Genomic DNA, 19,097 nt, shown 5'->3' on the forward strand with positions numbered 1-19,097 from the left:
TAATACCACTTAGAGATAGGGGGCATAAATATTTGACTATATGAATTTTTGTTTTCCTAACTTGGTTATATTAATGTTTTTTTGTAGGTTTTTGTTTGTTTGGGTTAGGTTTTTTTTTTTTTTGCTATATCAATTCAGCTCTGTCATTCCAAGTACATATCCTGACTCCTGAAATTGTTGGGATTTCAGAGTATTTTATATATCTGGATCTTACAAACTCTCACAGTTGTTCTGTCATCTCTCTGTATTTTAACCCGCTCTGCCCCAAAATTACTATGTAACTGTTTTCAAAGAGACGTTTTTAACTTTCTTCAAACAATTGTGAAGCACTTGTAGAGAGAAGGAATGCCAATATCTCCCCACAGTAAATTTTAGTGATTGTATCTGTATTCCAAATTACTAGCATGTGTCTCACCTTTTAGTGAGATTATCCTGGGGTTCTCATCAATTCACAGTTCAATATCTAGTTGTGCTACCTTTACACTCTGACCTCTTATTTTTATTTTGTTAAAATCTCATCTTTTTGTACTGTATCATCTGTCTTTCTTTAGTACAAAAAATTTAAGTGTATGTATAAAAGCACACAACCAACTTCTTTTTATTCTAAATTTTATATACCAGTTCATAGTTTCAGTAATTTCTATTATATCAGTGCAATAACTCAATGGAAGAAGAACTTTTAAAATAAAGTATACAACTCCATATGCACTGTAGATGATGAAATTCAAAAATATTATTAACAAAGTTGCTTAATGAATTAGCACTTTTGAGATTAGGAAGGTGGAACATTATTGAAACTAATATCTATCTAATAATTATTTCATTGCAACTGTCAAATAAAACTTAGATAGAAATTATGTTAAAAAAAACCTTCTAGCCTTGGCTTTACTTTACTTGCGTGTGATGGCATAATGAAGAAATTTTTGTTAGGAAAAAAAAATCAATTGCCAAATTAGGAATTCTCACTTTCCATTCTCAGAAGTGGATTTCCTTCTTTGCTGAGTTCCAGGTGAAGAGAAGCCCTAGCTAGCTATAGAGCTCATGGAACATATTTCACTTGAACTTCAAACGTTGACTGAGTTAAAATATCTTACCATGGTTGTCTCTGCAATGGATCCAAAGCTGTTTATAAATATGTTGCATGTGACATTAACTGGAGGACCTGCAAAAGAGAAAAAAACCCCACCAATCCCTGTTCGAGAATTATTGCTTATTGATTGATTATTCAATATAAACCATTATAAACAATATTTACTGACTTTGGAAGAAATAATGCTACATTCACAACTAATTTAATGCAAAATTAAATTGAATAGTTTCTAATAATTTTCTTTTGATTTTTCTCAAAGGTACACTACTTATCTGACCAGCTTTAGCAATTAAAAAGACCCACAGAAACAAAGTTCAGTATAAACCTGCACACATGCTTCTATACCAAAAAAAAAGAAAAAAACCAACATCCCCTTTGAAATATATAGTAAAAATATTTTATGTGTATCTCAGTGAGAATGCATGTCACTTCTCACAGTAATTAGGGGGAAAAGTGACTTTCTTCACTCAAGGCAGCTTCTACCTTCAATGTTATCTGTCATCACTGGGAAATGAAATGCATTATTGCTGCTCTTATCTCTACTGCTTACAGGGAAGTAATTTAGATTCTATTCCCATTTCTTTTAAATTCACAAAATGTTTGAGTCCACTTATGACTGAATTCTTTGTTACCATGGGTCCTCAGTCAACTGTTGTTTTGTCTTATCTTGCATTTTGAAGAATCAATAGTGGCAGAGCAGTCATTATGATAACTGAACAAGGAATTGCCTCTTCGTGGAAAAGAGTTTAAATTATTTTCCAGAAGTCACTTTAAAAATGTCATTGTGGAAAAACATGCTAATTTTTCCATTATTCCTTATCAATTTCAGTCCATGTCCAATAGAAAAAAAGGTTTTTTCATCTCCAGTATTTTTTGTTACCTTCCTACAACTCAGTATTCTTATATCAATAAACCACTTCAGCATTGGAAAACCTAGATTCTTTTTGTAATTGTAAACAGTCTAACAATGAGAGATCTGTATCTGGAATATGAAGACTGGGCTTATAAACCTTTATGTAATATCTCTTTTTTAGTATCACTGAAGAAAGAAACTCCTCTGCCACTACTGGTGGATTGCAACTAGCAAAATCTAACATGACAAATCAATTTCACATTAAATACTTGAAGAATCAGAATGTTCACTAAATTCTGCCAATAGAACAGAACTTGGAACATCCAGCTTTCTTTCCTAACAGCAAAAATTGTCTTGAAGTCCTGTACAACAGTTCTAACAAAACACTTCTACACATACTTCAGTCTTTGCAATACAGAAGACTACACCTATGGAGCAGAATTCTCAGGTAAGGAGACTTGCAGTCACTTTGGTATGCAGTTAATTATTTAGAGTTGTTGAGTATATCCAGTACTTCTGAGAATTCAGTAAAAGCTTTAAATGCTCAACTCCTGAAAAGTATCAAGAGAAAAAGGGAAAGCAGGGACCATGAAGGAAGACAGTCACTAAAACCTGTCAGGGAGAAAACTATACTTTTTGCCCGTATTAGTAATTTGTTTGCAAGGCAGCTTTTCTTTCAAACACTTCCATGTTGTAGTACCTGCCATCCTTTCAAATTTGATGTGATCCTGTCTTGTTTAAAATAGTACTATACTTTAAAATATGTTTGCTTTATCAACATAGCTGCTTTTATTAAGAAAAAGCTCTAAATCACTACAGTGCTGATGCCTAATTTCAAATTACAATAAAGTAGTTAATAGCTAGTTAAAAGGGGCAGAAAAGTAGAAGCTAAAAGTAGCCTCCAAATGCTTTAGAGTTAACTCAAAGACCCTGTGCAGAAAGTGAAAATGAACTTCCCAGAATATGGTCAAAAAGAATCACGAATGAGAAGCTGTAAAAGCTGGAAGTCATTCCAACACAGGAATTCAGGCAAGTTGAACATAGATTAAAGAGAGGCAGAAAAGAAATAGAGCCAAAACTCATTAGAGACAGAAAAGCTAACAATGATCGCTATCTACAAGGCATTAAAAATAGAATCCTGCCAAGATCTGAAAGCTGAAAGAAGATGATTAAGGTATAAAAGTATCCATGGAAGTGAAGAAGGTCAGAGCAGAAAAACCAAATGAAGTCTTTGTAGCAGCACTTGCCTCCAATTTCTGGCTGTGTCAAACACTAGAGCCATTCTGCTGGAATTTTGTATGAAAACTGTAGAAGACATTTCAGACCAAGTGAACAGGAACAAACTGACTAGCTGAGCTGATATGAATCCAGACATTATAAAAATCTTTGCAGAATTGTGGAAATACAATTCACTGTGAGTCAGCTGTCACCTGTATCAATTTTGTGCAAAGAAGCACTTTACTATAGGTTTGATGTAACTTTAAAAAAAAAAATTGCAACAGGAACAAAGCTTTTACAATGATTCTCAATTTCATGATGTATTCCATAGCTGAATAAACACCATGTCTTCTCTATTATATTTTTTGAACAAGAACTCATATCCAGTATTCTATATCCAAAAGCAGAGAACATAGACAAAATGTATAATTTTGTTTCCTTCACCAAGATTAATTATGAATAAAATTGGTAATTAAAAGTCTTGTATGCATAGGAATTTTACTGGAACAAAAAATAATTTAAAATTAATGTATGAATTATCTTACTAGTGCTTATTCTCTTTCTTTACAACTGTCATCAATTTAAAACCTCAAAAAGGCATAAGCCCCAGCACTTGTTATAGGAGTAACGAAACTAACCAAAAAGTGGCAAAGTCACTTAAGGAGATACTTATTCTTAGTGGTAGGTCTGAATCATTCTGGGCAGATCTGTTCAAACTGCATAGCTGTCCAGAAGATTTAGAATGTGCACTTTTTGAAAAGGGACAATGTCAAATTAAGTTTTGTCTCTTTAAGTTTCAATAGTTACAAAACAAGGCTCTAAATGCTTTGAATTATACTTTCAAGAAGTACTGCATTTGATTTCTTAATCTCTAAACCATCTGCCTATTCTTCACTGTTGCCCCATCAGAAGATTGTGATTGGATGCTGTCCATGACAAACTATAACATTCAATCCCCAAATCATATAGAGATGTGTTTGAAATTCCAGTGCACGTTTATAATTTCCTGAGAAATATCAGCACCACTAACTTAAAAAGAGCAAAGCATTTCCAGCTGCAGTAAATCCTGGGTATCAAGTTTATATATACAACCGACTGTTTATGGTTTGCTGATGAGGAAGTAATCTGACAAATCTCTTATATGGTCCTTATGAATCAGACTGGACAAATTCTGGTAAAACCAGCACATAGCAGTGGCTTTAGAGTCAAAACCACTTAAGTTTCTGGAACTTGGAAATGTCAAAAAATTATAACATTTCTTGCTGAATGAGAATTAAGATGGAAAGGCAGTGACAGATGACTTAGAGGAGAAAGCACTGCCACTTTGAAGGAAAATTTTTGTAGTAAACATGGAGTAAAGCCTTATAGTGAAATGTTAGAACTAAAAGAATCTCTTGGACTCAAGATGTTAGGCATGCGAGAAAGTAACTAAGGCACAGTAAGAATAATATAATTTTTAATCACAATAGGTTTATTCTTTCAAAACAGTATTTATATTCTGGGTAATTTAAAGACTGATACCTTGTTTAAAATTCAGTTATAGAGTTAAATATGGTTCCACTATAACATTGGAACATCTTTTTTTTCAAAAAAAAGAATAGTCAAATTTACCTAAACTTCCCAGACTATGAACGTTAGAATGGATGCCCTTTGTCTGCATGATACTTTGCATTTTCATATAAAAATATGGTTTGTGTAATCCTTCATTAAATACTCTAATGTGCATGAGTCTGGATAATATGCTAAGAGTCTCAGGAGATGTAGTCATTCCATTTACAAACTGTTTCAGCCTTTGAATCTGCTTTGTTTTAATTGAATCTCCTTTGTGATAAGTGCATAGAAGGCACATGCCAAGACAAAATTCCATGTATTGAGATATTGAGAACTTGCAGTTCAGTGGAGAACTGGGAAAAGGGAAAAGAACAAGAGGAAAGATGGTCCTTTTGGTATTTCAAGGCACAAATGGGGCCCAGGTGTGAGGAATATAACTTGGTGGTAGAATTGGTAACTAAGATAAGCTGTCTTGGGTTTGATGGTCAATGTCATTAACATACTCTTTAGAACCAGACAGATATGAAAATTTGGCTAATCTTTCACAGAGCTTGCTTTCCGTAGTGTTTCATGCTATGGCAATCCAAGATGGGAATCTGAATCCATCAGTAAGCATTTCAGGAAAGGAAAGAAATTAACAAACCATGTTAGATAAGTAAAATTGAAGGGTAAGGTATATTTACTAAAGGCCTGCAATTGGGCAGCCGTGAAAGTGGCGGGTGTAGAGTGTATTGATACTGAAAAGAACTGCCACACATACAAAAGAAAGGCAAAAGAAGGCACCTTTCTTTTTTTATTTTTCAGTGAATGAACTTCTTAGTTTTCATATTTGTTTCAGAAATTATATTTTTGTGAGCAGTAATACTGACATACTGAAAACCTGAAAGTTTAGATGTGAAATTACCTTTGAAATTTGGTCTGATCCTCGCATCATAGCCTGACATTCTACCCATTAGCTTATCCAGGAAATCAGATGGCGACATTGGCATGCTACGAGATCTTGCACTGTCTGTTTCCTTTGTGGCTACCAAGCTAACAGCAAAGAAAAACAAACAAACAAACAAACAAAAATTTGTTAGAAGCTTTGTTAGCGAAACTTTGATTTTATTTAGTCAATCATAGTTCATTTTTGTAGGAACAGGAAAACAGGAAAGCTAAGACAGTCTTTCAAGTTAATTTCAAAAATAGTAGTAGCAAAGAAATTGAAACAGTAAATTCTTTCTCTATCTGTCATTTAATATATAAATTTTATTCTGCTATGCTGCACAAGTATAGGTTACTTCTTCAGAACTTCTGAAGTGATTAATAACACTTTCAGTCAGCAGTAATCAATATCATTATCACAGAGTTAAATAATGTCATCTACAGAAGTAGCTGTGAATGTGGAATGTCATATTTTGGAGTCTATTCTGAGATTGATCTATTTTAACTATGTGTGCTGTGATAGAAGCCTGGATCAGAAAAAAAAAGGTACTAAGGACTTGATTAGAATAGTACTACTATCACCAATTTTTGTTTTATGTTGATAGGTAACCATAATAAAACAGATCATTCTCTTGGCAGGTGGTATTTAACATTGTCTTACAGTTTCATTTTCTGTTAAAACAAAAGTGACTGCTACAGTGAGTAAAAAAACCCAAGAAAACCCAAACAAAACCCTACTGACTTACTGAAGAAACTATTTTAGGACAAACTTTTCTTCTCAGGGCCACATGACAAATGACATCTCATTTGTCATTTGTCAATATAGCTTCCTCTTCATATGCATGCAAAAGTCCCACTGACATTCTGAAGTGTATTCTGCACATGCTAAGAGAGAAGAGTAGTGGCACTGTGATCAGCCATGGGGCCCAAAGGAAAAGGCTTTGTTTTGTGGAACAACTCTTACTTGAGTGCTGTCTAACACACTGGAAAAATAAAATAGTCAGAAAATACATAAATTTGAGTAATACTGTGATACACGGTGCAAATGAAACCATTTGTGGCTTTTGGAGTCTCAAAAATGATAAAGAGCTTTGCATATTTGTGCTGAATTCAAGTCAAAAATCTGTTATAAAAGGAGGACTTAAATCTCTTTTGCATACCCAATTCATTGTCTCCATATCAATTCATTCTTTTAGAACTACTTAAATATGTTTTTGTTTAGATGTAAACACAGGGAATAATGTAAAGCCTTTAGGAATTTTGTGACTCATAAAAAACCCATGCTAAATCTTACTTCTTAACAGAGGATGGAATACCAAAATGGAAGAATTCCATACAGGTATGTATGTATGCAGAGGCCATGTGGAGTGCAGACTGAGAAAGTAATTTCTTTATTTCCAAGACTCTTTTACACAGGAAGTTAAAAGTTATAGTTTTATAGAAATTTCCATTTTGAAGGCCTGCTAAAATTTTTGTCTTCAAGTTTGAAATTTGTATTTATTATCTTAAATAAAAAAGATTTCATATTAGTCCTTGAGAGTTACAAATTTGGGCACACATAGAATATGAACATAGAAGCCTCTAGAATGCTATGGTTTGCTCATATTTTAATTAAAAATGGAAATTAAGTCTTTTAGTTGTAATATTAAATCAGAAAGTTAAATTTTATTCTTGAGTTTATTTGCTTAGCAAGTATTTATTCTATTCTATGTGTAAGTTGACTTGTATATTCTTAAATTGTTCATAAATTGTTAAATTGTTGGATATTTCTAAATTGTTTTCAATATTTTGGTATCTCTTTCAGTAAAAAATGTTTCTTTACTCTCTTTCAATAGCTAACCTAGTTCTTTATTTCTTCCCAGAGCTGCAGAATGTATTTCCCTTCCTGAGAAGGTAAGTATTCAACATATTCTTTTTATAGTTCAGTTTGCAATTATCCTATTGCCATAATTTTCATTATCAATCATTCTGAATGGATCTGATTAATCACATTATTACAACTTGTGGTGACTACTGTTTCTGTAAAACAGCACTAATGCCTATAAAGCAAATAAAATACAAGAGTCAGATTACCCTTTGTTGGGTGTTATCTATTTGGAAGGCAGGAGAAGCGAGTTACTGTGTGTGTACACTTACTATATATACTTAAACACTTAGATTTCTTTCTAGTAGTCTTCTGTAAGGAATTTATATTTCTATTCCTTAGGTATATAAAATTTCTATACTATGGGATATACAATCCTATATTTTTATTCTTAATATACATAAATTATCCAGAACTCAAATATAGAAAGGCTCATTGTTTGCTTGAATATCATTTTCTGGAAAGGAAGAATTTTTTTCTTTGCTCTTTTTTTACTACACTGAAATTTTTGTAAATCATCCTTTGTTGTACTTGTAGCTTTTGCTTGCCATGGAATAAAATAATTTGAAATTAAGGTAACTAATGCTGACTGGGAAAAGTAGTAATTGCTGTGACTATGGATTTTCTCAAAGTGACATCTACTTTTTCATATGATGGCATCATTAATATTTGCTTTCATTAGTCAATTTTAAGTCTCAGAGTATCTTGAATAATTTAATGCCTGCTTATGAAAAGAATACATTCAGCATAATTAATATCTTTTGTATAAACAAGTTCAAAAGTCAGCTGTAATTTGTAACTGAATCTTTCTTCAATGAATGTTTTCCCTTTTACTAAGCTTGGGGTGTAATGAGAAAAAGCTGGTTGAGTTGTGCAGAATTCTACCCTTTTGATTTAACTTTTACTGAAAATACGTATTTCAAGAATACTGTTGGACAAATAAAACTTTCATCAGTCAAAGCTGATATGTGGAATACTTGTCTAGTTAAAAAGGAGCTAGACTTGATAATGTAGTAAAACCCGAGTAAAGCACTGGATTTTAGGAAGGGATTTTCTGTTTCCAGGTTAATATAAAAATTTACTCTGCGTGGTAAGGGCTCTTCAGTTTTATTGCACACTGCCTCTGAAAGCTAGGCTTCTGGCTAAGGGGTAAGAGGAGGGTATACTCCTTTCATGAACTAAGAATTGAGCTCCTTTTAGTGTTAATAATGCACATAGCTTCGTCCATGATACACAACTATTGCATAAGTCCCAGAATGGCTTTGCGTGCCTCCAGAGGGAATTCATTCTGACCTGTCACAGTTCTTTAAAGAATGTGTACATGCATTTTCTAACAGGCAGAATTATAAGAGTTTAATATCAGCAAGAATTTTAATATCAACAAGGTACAATGGACTTGTGTTTAACATAAAGTCATTATGTGACTTTAAATGACTGAGAAAGAAAGCTCTACACTTTTACAGAGGTAGAAGCTTCCCATTGCTGAAGTCTTTTATTGGAGAGAGATTATAACTTCACAGTCTTCTGGTCTGTTCATATTTTATGAAGAAAAGTTACCAAGAATGGTCTCTCTGATAGTGATGCTGAGTTGTTCCTGTGAGCTATTGACAAAAATTACTATAAGTTATAAGGATTTATACTATTTTCCAATTTCTGATTTAGAACAGTACTTGACTTCAATTTCCTGGATGTATCCCGAAGATCTTTAAAATGTAAATTAAGCCTTCAAAAACAATTGAAAAGAAATTTGATATCTGAAGTTGTGGACAAGAATCAAGAAAAAAATTGAAAATGTCAAAAGATGATCACACTCAAAAATTATTTGTGACCAGACAAATTTACACCACCAAAGTTTAGGGTAAGATTTTTTGTTTCAAATAAGCTGTCACACAACACCAGATCAGAAAATTAGAATCACAAGGACTATATGTGATCCTGTCTCTGGTCCATTCTATCCATTAACTTATTTTTTCACCTAAAATCTGAGGACAGATGAGCTTTGCATCAATGCCTTGAGGCCTGTCAAGTGGGAATGTCAATGACTAAGATAGGAAACTCTCCTAAATAACAGGTATTTTACCTACAAAGAGTCATATTTGAATCAGAAACTGTTAGGCCAAGCTGAAGATATTTCAAGTGGGATATAAATGTTAGATTAAGAAGCAGCCTGACACAGACAAGATGCAGCTTCTCTAGTCCAGCTACCACATCCTAAATTTGAGATAGCAAGCTACTTGTAAGAATGGTGTTCAGCAATGCCATCTATAATCTGGAAAGAAAATGCAAAACAGTTGATGATTTAAAACTAAGAAATGCAAAAAGAATTGACAGAGACAAAAATTCTGATGATGTGAAGAAAACAACCTCTTTCATGAAGTCAGCCCATTAAAGTAGGAGAGATTAAAACAATTAGAGGAAGGATATTAAGAGACGTATGAACTGTGAACGTGGACAGAGTTGGAGAAAGCAGTGAAGGACTCAGAATTCCTCAACCAACTCAGCACTGTCATGGTGAAGTTCTCACTGCATTACTGTGTTATCTAGTGGTGCAGAAAGATTGAAAGAGTGAGTAGAACCATGAAGGCAATTTATTATTTTATATGATATTAATGAGACCAGTTCTGGGATGTTGCATCAAATTCCATGTCCAAGTTTTAAAAGGACATTAAAGCATTTGGAAAGGTACTGAACAAAGCCACTAAACCATGACCTGAGAGTTAGGGAAATTTGCTTCAAGTAAGAGACTTTAAGAGCTTAAACTTCTTAGTTTGTCAAAAAAGAAGAGTGGAAAAAATAGCTTGATTGTAGTGTATAAATACCTCAAGGCAGCAGAAAATGCTGGACGTTTATCTAAAGAAGAAAGGCAGAAGAAAAGCCAATGAGAGACAAATTCAAATGGGAATTTGGACATGCAATTTAATAACTTAACAGAAGATCAGACTGTACCAGCTATGACAATACAGCTTTCTGGAAGAAACAATTTAATAAAATATAAGGTATTGTTCTTCATATATGGCTAGCTTGGTGAAAAGGAATGAGTTCTGATATATAGAAAAGCAGGCTAAATTCAAATTAAACATTACAAATCTCATGCAGAAATCTTCAGACTGTCAAAAGCCACTTGATGGATTTGATGAGGTTAAGAAAGGGAAGCAATGGGCATAGTTCCAAGTGTAAAATGATGTCCATCTACACAGGGGTTAGGTTGCAGGCTTGCAGTTGCTGTAATGAGGTTTGAAAGTTACAGCTGTAATGTTGGCTCATCTTGCTCAATTCCTTTCACAGCTGGGTATTTGACTTACTAAGCAGTTGTATGAGCATCAGCTCCTTGCACAGTAGGAACTTAAGCTCTGGAATGGAAAGTGCACTTGAGCTGCCCATAAACAAGAAGCAGCTTAAAGAATCAAAGCTTGACCACAACTAGGAAAAAGAGAGGCAAATATTCTGTCTATAACATGCACCTGCAAAGAATAAAGAATTGTAAGCTAAACTATAACGTTGTCATGAAAACAAATGTATGTGAAGTTGCCTGGAATGAATTTAGATCAAAATTAAAAGACTTTCAACCACTGAAACACTTCAGTTATGGAATAGTTTAACACTTTGAGCTGAGATAGATAGCCCTGTGTGTTTCAAGATGGAGCTAGGCCTTAGGATGCTGTGACAAGTATGAGAGTGATTGCAGGTGATGGAATTCAGCTTTTTTTAATCCTCTGCTGAGAATACATTTACATTATTATTGATTCTTTTATGGTTTTAAAATATTTACTGGTACAGAAATGTGAAAAAATATAGTTAATACAGCTATACAGGCAGAGCACCAAAATTTACAGAATTTAAAGGGTAGATCTCATCTCTCAGGTGGCAATTTAGTTACCAAGATAAGGCATGGGTCATGAATCTGTGCTCCTGAAATGTCTACTTAAAGTAGGCACGTTTCTGAGAGAACACCTTTCTCTTCCCTTCCTCCAAAATAAAATTATTGGAAAAAACTCTTCAAAGGACATTTACAATCCCCACAAGTGTTTCCTTCTCTAAAACATTTAAGGTTGCAAAAATCAGATTGCTTTCCCATGGTTTTTTTTTTTTTTTTTTTTTTTTTTTTTTTTTTTTTTTTTTTTTTCCTGAAGAACTACTGTGTTCTACCTTTAAGTTGTCTCTATCTAGCCCAACCTTCTGCACATTTTTACCAAAGCACAAACAAGGAAAAGAAACTTTACATATGAAAGTGCTTTATACAAGCTTTATTTTAAAAGACATATTTTCAAATGTAATTTCAGGCCTACTACCTTTGAGACTTATCCTTTTTGTACTGCAGAAAGTGCTGGTTTTTACTGATTTCCCTCATTTAAACATTCATCTTCAACGTGGGTAATTAAAAAATTGTTTTGAGGGTGTGGTTTCAGCCTTAAAAAATATATATTTGAAAATATTGAAGAAAAAAAGTAATGGAGTACCATCAGCATTTCTATAAGAAAGATTATATCACTCCAGAAGTGTATCTTAATAAGAACAGTATAAACAAAAGGGAAGGAAGAAATTACGTCTTACACAATTTACTGAGTCTTCTCAGTTTTCTGCTGCTACAGGGAGGTGACAGAGATAAAGAAAGAATATGTTGTGCTGTAATTATACCTTCCACTGGAAGCTTCCTAGAGAGATGTTTCCAAGTCCAGTTTAGGACAATCCGCTCATTTATCCAAATTAGCCTAAATGTAGTCTCCAGAATCTCACAGACTTACTTTTGAACACAATTCATACAAATTATCTTTGAATTATATGAATTATTTTCTCTCTTCCATAGGTAAACTACTGATGCATTTTTTTCTTGAAAAAATGTTTTCTCACATTAACACCAAGTTACTGTCACATTTGTCTTCGGGATTCTTTTCATCTGATCATAAATTACTAATTTTGTTTCAAACACTCTCCATTTTAGTCATTCAGAGAGGTGGAAGGTTTGCATTTCATTTTACAATGCGTACTACAGTGCCACTACATGCGTTATGATGGTCCAGTAGGTCATTCATTTCATTATTTAACTTATTCTCTCAGACAGCAAGTGTGGCCAAACCCCTGGAGCAATTGGATGTTGTGTTTGTGGTCCATTCTCTCCAGCTGATGTTTGAATATTTTTAATGCACTTCATATTAAAATATTTCCTAGAGAAGTCCAAAGAAATTAATTACACCCTTAGAAAGAAATCAAAAACTGCAGCCAATATGCATTTAATTGCATCTCACATGCATTACTACACAAAAGCACTTCAGTAAATTAGTCTAGTGGCTCTTATTCACTGATTCACCAGCAATGGTTAGCTGACTTAATCTCACAACTCGTCTCCTTGATTCTATAGCTGTAAGCAATGGTGATGGAATTCATCAGCTTTTAAAACAAAAAATATTCAGTGTAACCATGTAATTAAAGAGGTCTGCTAGGAAGGAAATGATCCTCTAATTGGTGGTGTTGGATCATCTGATGGTGTCTTGCATTTTGAAAACTTTAGCAATAAGATTTTGTGATATGAAGAAAGCATTCAAAGCCTCTTCTGAGTGATATAGACCTTCATCAAATACATTTGGTAGAATTAATAGGGAAAGCAAGCTGCAAATTTGATGAGGTCAGAAGCATTTTTGTAATGGTACAAAAATGGCTTTTCTTGTAATGGTAATGTCTCTAATTATCTGATCTACTAATTAAGTAGGCAAAGGACTAACAAGATCAGAGTTTATAGTAAGCAGAATTTGCATGCATTAGTCAAGACGTACATAAACCTGAACAAAAATACCTTTTTGAGAGAAGAATGTGCCAGCATGTGACAGCTTAAAATGAAAAACAAGAAATATAACAAGGCCTCAAGCCCATCCATTAGAGTGTTTTCCTTGTTTTCACAAAAATAAATCCTGCTCTTTTTAGAAAGACAAAACCTGCCTTCAATTTTACAACCAAAAATATAATACATTAATGTAAAGCATAAACAATACTAATTTGTTAGATTTTTAGGGATAAGGCTAAGGTTTTTCCAAATTTATCACTCAAATTTATCCACAGTTTATCACTCAAATACATTTGTTCAGTTAAGTGGCATGACACAGATATTCTTTTGAGGTGTGATGTGTTTAAACTGAGTAAACTGACAGATGGTTGTGTCAGAAAAGAGATACAAGTCTCTGTGTTTTACTGCAATAAAGAATTTTAAATTTTCAAACCTTGAAGATTAGCAAATATTGTGGAGTGCGAGTTCAGAAGACAGGGTAAAATTTTCTAAGCAATTATTTTTTAAATTTCAATAAAATTTAAAACCAGTTTGTTTACTGAAAATTAAAATGCTTCATAAAAAATAAAAGACAAACAGACTTTTCTGATTGGAGGCCATTCATCAGCAATATTTATTTATGAAAATCCAGGGCCATTCTGGAAAGCCAGGAGCTATGTCAGGGGTCACAGCTGCATGGATCCAGTACGGAAAGTGAGATATGAAATCATCTGTCACTGCTGTTCCGTTCTAGCTCACACTGAGATACTTTCTTCTGAGAATCAAAACAAAACACAGAATTCATTTCCTTCTCTGAATTATCATTGGAAGACAAGCTCTTTACATTATCTGTATTGTGAACTCAGGATAACTGGACTCCTAGTTTAGATGCCTGAATTAGACAATGTTATCTTCTACCATTCAAGGTTAATACAAGGAGATAATTTTCTTCCAACTCTTTTGTATTCCATTATGAAAATAACTCTATTTGAATAATGATTTATTGGTGAATAAATTAATTTCATTCTGAGGGACAAAAAAATGTTTCCAATGGTGAAAGAATAGTGGAAGGGGGTGGCATATAAGAAAGCCAAAGACAGTAAATGACAGAGAAAGAATTAAGTTGGCAATGTGTTAACAAAGACTGAGATTGCAAGTGCATTTCATTGTATTTCTGCTAAAACTGACAATAATGTGTTTCTTGCTAATTAAAGATGCAATCTCTTTTACGTGTTGTAGGTTATAAAATTGACAGTTCCTAGCGCAAAGAAAATGCAGATTTTCATATCCTGCAATGTTTAAGATAATAATAATTATAGATAATAACAGAATTCTTAACTCATGTTTGCCAGAGTGTCATATCAACTAAGAGGAACAGCAACATTGTATCACCAATACTTTAAAAAGGTATTTTATAAGAAAAACCCTCAAGAAAATTTGAAATATTCTGTGTGAAATTTAGATTTTCTACTGATTTTTCACAGTTTTAGATTTTTCTACTTGCCCTCCTATCCTCTTATTTCTACTAAGTGCAATTTTTTTCAGTATAATGCTGCAGAGATAAGTAGAGTTGCATCAGGACATATTTTCAGCCAAAGTAACAATACTTATGTGCAACAAAAAAACCCCTTTCTATTCTAAGTTCACTAACTATTTATTCTTTATTATTTTAGTGGCTATAAATGAAAGCTACATTAAATATTTCTTAGCTCACTGGCGAGGTTCCAGATGACTGGAAGCTGGCCAATGTGACACCCATTCACAAAAAGGGTGGGAAGGAGGATTTAGTAATTATAGACCAGTCATCCTGACCTCAGTACCTGGCAAGATAATGGAGCAATTTATACTGAGTGTCATCATGCAGCATCTACAGGATGGCCAGGGTATCAGACCCAGCCAGCATGGGTTTAGGAGGGGTAGGTCATGTTTGACCAACCTGTTCTCCCCTTATAACCAGGTGACCCACCTGGTGGATGCAGGAAAGGCTGTGGATGTTGTCTGTTTAGACTTCAATGAGGTCTTTGACACTGTCTCCCACAGCACACTCCTGGAGAAGCTGGCAGCCCACAGCTTGGACAGGAGCACTCTTTGCTGGGTTAGGAACTGGCTGGATGGCTGGGCCCAGAGGGTGGTGGTGAACAGTGCTGCATCCAGCTGGGGCCAGTCACCAGTGGTGTCCCTCAGGGGTCTGTGCTGGGGTCAGTTCTGTTCAATATTTTTATTGATGACACAGATGAGGCCATCGAGTCCTTAATTAGTAAATTTGCAGACGACACTAAGCTGGGAGCCTGTGTCAATCTGTTGGAAGGTAGGATGGCTCTGCAGAGAGACCTGGAACTGTTGGATAGATGGGCAGAGTCTAACAAGATGAAGTTTAATAAGTCCAAGTGCTGAGGCCTGCATTTTGGCCACAATAACCCCCTGCAGTGCTACAGGCTGGGGATGGTGGGGCTGGGCAGTGCCCAGGCAGAAAGGGACCCGGGGGTACTGGTTGACAGCTGACTGAACATGAGCCAGCAGTGTGCCCTGGTGGCCAAGAAGGCCAATGGCATCCTGGCCTGTATCAGGAATAGTGTGGCCAGCAGGAGCAGGGAGGTCATTCTTCTGAACTCGGCACTGGTGAGGCCACACCTTGAGTGCTGTGTCCAGTTCTGGACCCTCAGTTTAAGAAGGATGTTGAGACACTTGAGTGCATCCAGAGGAGGGCAACAAGGCTGGTGAGGGGCTTGGAACACAAGCCCTGTGAGGAACGGCTGAGGGAGCTGGGGTTTTTTAGCCTGGAGAAAAGGAGACTCAGAGGCGACCTTATCACTCTGTACAGCTTCCTGAAGGGAGGTTGTAGTCAGGTGGGGATTGGTCTCTTTCACCACGCAGCAACTGACAGAACGAGAGATCACAGTCTCAAGCTACGTCAAGGAAAATATAGGTTAGATAGTAGGAAAAAGTTTTTCACACAAAGGGTGATAAAGTACTGGAATGGTCTGCCCAGGGAGGTGGTGGTGTCACCCTCCCTGGTTATGTTTAAAAAAAGACTGGTTGTGGCACTTGGTGCCATGGTTTAGCTGAGGTGTCAGGGAACAGGTTGGACTCGATGATCTTGAAGGTCTCTTCCAATCTTGTGATTCTGTGATTCTGTGATATATAGGGGACATTAAATATATAGTTGCATTTCAATGCAACTATTAGAAAAATATTTTCTTTCAGATTTGAATAATTTTTCTGTTTCAGCTACAGAATTAACATTAAATATTAGTGCTCCTGTAGCTTAGGCAATGGTTACATGCATTTTTTAACGTTCCTGATACCTTTATGGTGCCATTTGTTTTTTGCATGTATTAATACAGTTGAGGATTCTTCCAGTTCTACAGTCTTCCTCTAGTCATGTTTGTTATGGAAGTAAAATAGCTTGTGAAAGTAAACACATATTTAACACATGTTAACGTAAAGTACATAACATAACATAACATAACGTAAAGTACAAATTATGAACTATAGTTTCAAAAAACTTTGTATTGATGTGGAATGTTTCAGCTCTTCTTAACAGAGAGGAAAAAACAGAAAAATGTGACTTGAAGTCTTCTGATTAAGTCACTCTGTCATGATTATCATTCTAGTATATTATAGCCTAGATAATGTTAAATTTATATAATTTTTTTTTTTGTTTGTGACTTGGTACATATATATATAAGCACAATGCTTTACACCTTCCTTTCCAGGGAAAAAATCTCTTAGGGTAAAAGAAGAAAACTAATTTGTCAGCATTCTTCATAATCCTATGAGCAAGGCTTTTTATATTCATTAAAATATGGATTAAACATACTACAGGTTGTCTCTGTAATTTTGCTTTGTTGTATAAGACAAGTTTATTGTTGCCAGTTTCAGCCATGCAAAACGTGAATTAATGTATTTTATAAATTAGGACTCTGTTCTGAATTTTTTCATTGTTTTCCCAGAAGCACCTTTTTAATATTCTTTTAGCCTGTTGTATAGACTATTTTTATAAATGATCCAAACTCAGGTCTTAGTTTCTTGCCATATTTTAATTTATGCAGCCTACTTTTGGGGGAGGAAAAAGCTAACTCAAAGAGGAGCAGAGAATATTTCAAATATTCAAATTCTGACAAACTTCTTACTCTTCCAAGGACGTAATGAATGGGTTTAGGGTTTGACAACTTTAATTTTTAATTAAAAATAATTGGATCTTCTTCAAATTCAATTAACTTTGTTTTGGTTTGGGTTTTTTGATAGATTGTACTTGGGTAAAAGGAATGGAATATTTTTAAAAATATCACAGAATCTGCAAACCACTTTTTATAATAGTCTGAACTTGCATTACTTTCTCACTTTAAAGAGTAATTTGTGTATTCACTAAATAATGCAGAAAAGTTATTGGCGTAATGGATAGATTGCAAAATGACCAAGTAAAATAATTTCTTGAATATTCTGTTATTACTCCAGATATTCTTCTATAAAAGTTGTCAGGGTTGAATAATTACATTTATTGTCATGGTTAATGCATGATTCCCCTAACCAACAGACCTTGCACAGGAACTGACTGGTGTCTTTCACCACTGTAATGGATGGTAATGCAGCTGATGACAATGAGGCAACACAAGACTGAAAGGCAAATTAATGCAAAAGAGACTTTTGACTGTAAATTGCTGTTTCGCAAGGCAATTCTTCCTAGATCTAGGAAGAACCTGTGAATTCTTCAAACAAAATTCTACAGAGTGTAGCTGCTTTGTTGATTCTGTATTTAGAATACATTTCAAAATGTCCTTTAAATTTTAGAGGTGCTTATCACTGAATTTCTTAGTTCTAATGGATTTTTTACTATCATGGGATTGCCCCATCAGTTTTGCATTTATTAGGATGCTGTACTCTCAATGGTATAAACACAACAGTGTTCACTGAAGTGTACATCTGTAGAAGAGACGTCTTTCTTGTAATCATAATTAATGGCCAATTAGAATGCCATATGTAATCTGTTCCTTTTTTATCTTATTTTGTTTTAAAAATCCACCTTTATGAGTTGTAAACCCTAAACAAAACTAAAAATGGGTTCTTTGCTGTGCTTCTTCTTAATTTTTACTATGCTTAAATTTTTTTTCAGAAAATCTTACATTAGAATAAAACAATTGAGGTTTATAAAAACTAGATAAAAATTGATTTTGAATTAAAACTCCAGATTTGTGAAGACTGAACCACAATTCAATGAAACACTATTCTATTCAAACTATTCAAACACTATTTTTGCCTTAGGGAAGCTCTGCTTTTATCAGTCCTGTATCTTGAGTGAGCATGTGAGATGGCTGTTTAGAAGATTTGACTTTTTCTCTAAAATAAGTTTGATAAAAGTTCTCTTAAAGAAGAGCTGAATATAGACAGAAAAGTCGCTATATAAAGTATTTTTTTCCCAAAATGCTTCTCATGAAATTGTTTATTCTGACTAGCCAGCTAATTATAGTATAGATCTGTGTTCGTACTAATAATTTAGAGTTTTCAAATAAGACAGAATATTTCTAGTTGAAAAAATACTGTTTTCATGAAATGGAGTTTTAAGGAAATATATATGTTTCAATATAGCTTTATGAAATGCTGGCAGGCTTGGGTGGAATATTGTTCAATGTTCTTTCTATTTTGTTGATAACAATCAGTTTTCCAATGTCAATGGAAACCGAAGTTGGAGTCTCAGGTTTTAATTTTCAAAGACTCTGAACATTTTCCCAACAGAATTAGGAGATTATTCCTGCTTTCTTCAACTTAAACTTCTTTTAATGCATTGAAAAGTGAGAAAATCTTTTCAGAGCTTTGGAATTTTTTGTGAGACAGGAATGGTGAT

The 19,097-nt window shown here is 34.2% G+C and overlaps 1 protein-coding gene across 4 annotated transcripts in view; it reads right to left on the reverse strand.

The window, feature by feature from the left end:
• GLRA3 (glycine receptor alpha 3) overlaps positions 1-19,097 on the reverse strand; it is an 81,669-nt gene that overhangs the window by 53,331 nt on the left and 9,241 nt on the right. For 2 of the 4 annotated variants that reach the window (XM_053975777.1, XM_053975778.1), the window contains exons 2-3: positions 5,617-5,744; positions 1,095-1,162 (exon numbers count right to left, since the gene is read on the reverse strand). In XM_053975777.1, coding sequence (XP_053831752.1) covers positions 1,095-1,162; positions 5,617-5,744 — 196 coding nt within the window. Of the gene's footprint in view, positions 1-1,094; positions 1,163-5,616; positions 5,745-19,097 lie in introns of those variants that run through there. The other 2 variants (XM_053975780.1, XM_053975779.1) reach the window with 1 other exon arrangement.

The sequence above is a fragment of the Vidua macroura genome, chromosome 4 (assembly GCF_024509145.1).
Source record: "Vidua macroura isolate BioBank_ID:100142 chromosome 4, ASM2450914v1, whole genome shotgun sequence".
Classification (NCBI taxonomy): domain Eukaryota; kingdom Metazoa; phylum Chordata; class Aves; order Passeriformes; family Viduidae; genus Vidua; species Vidua macroura.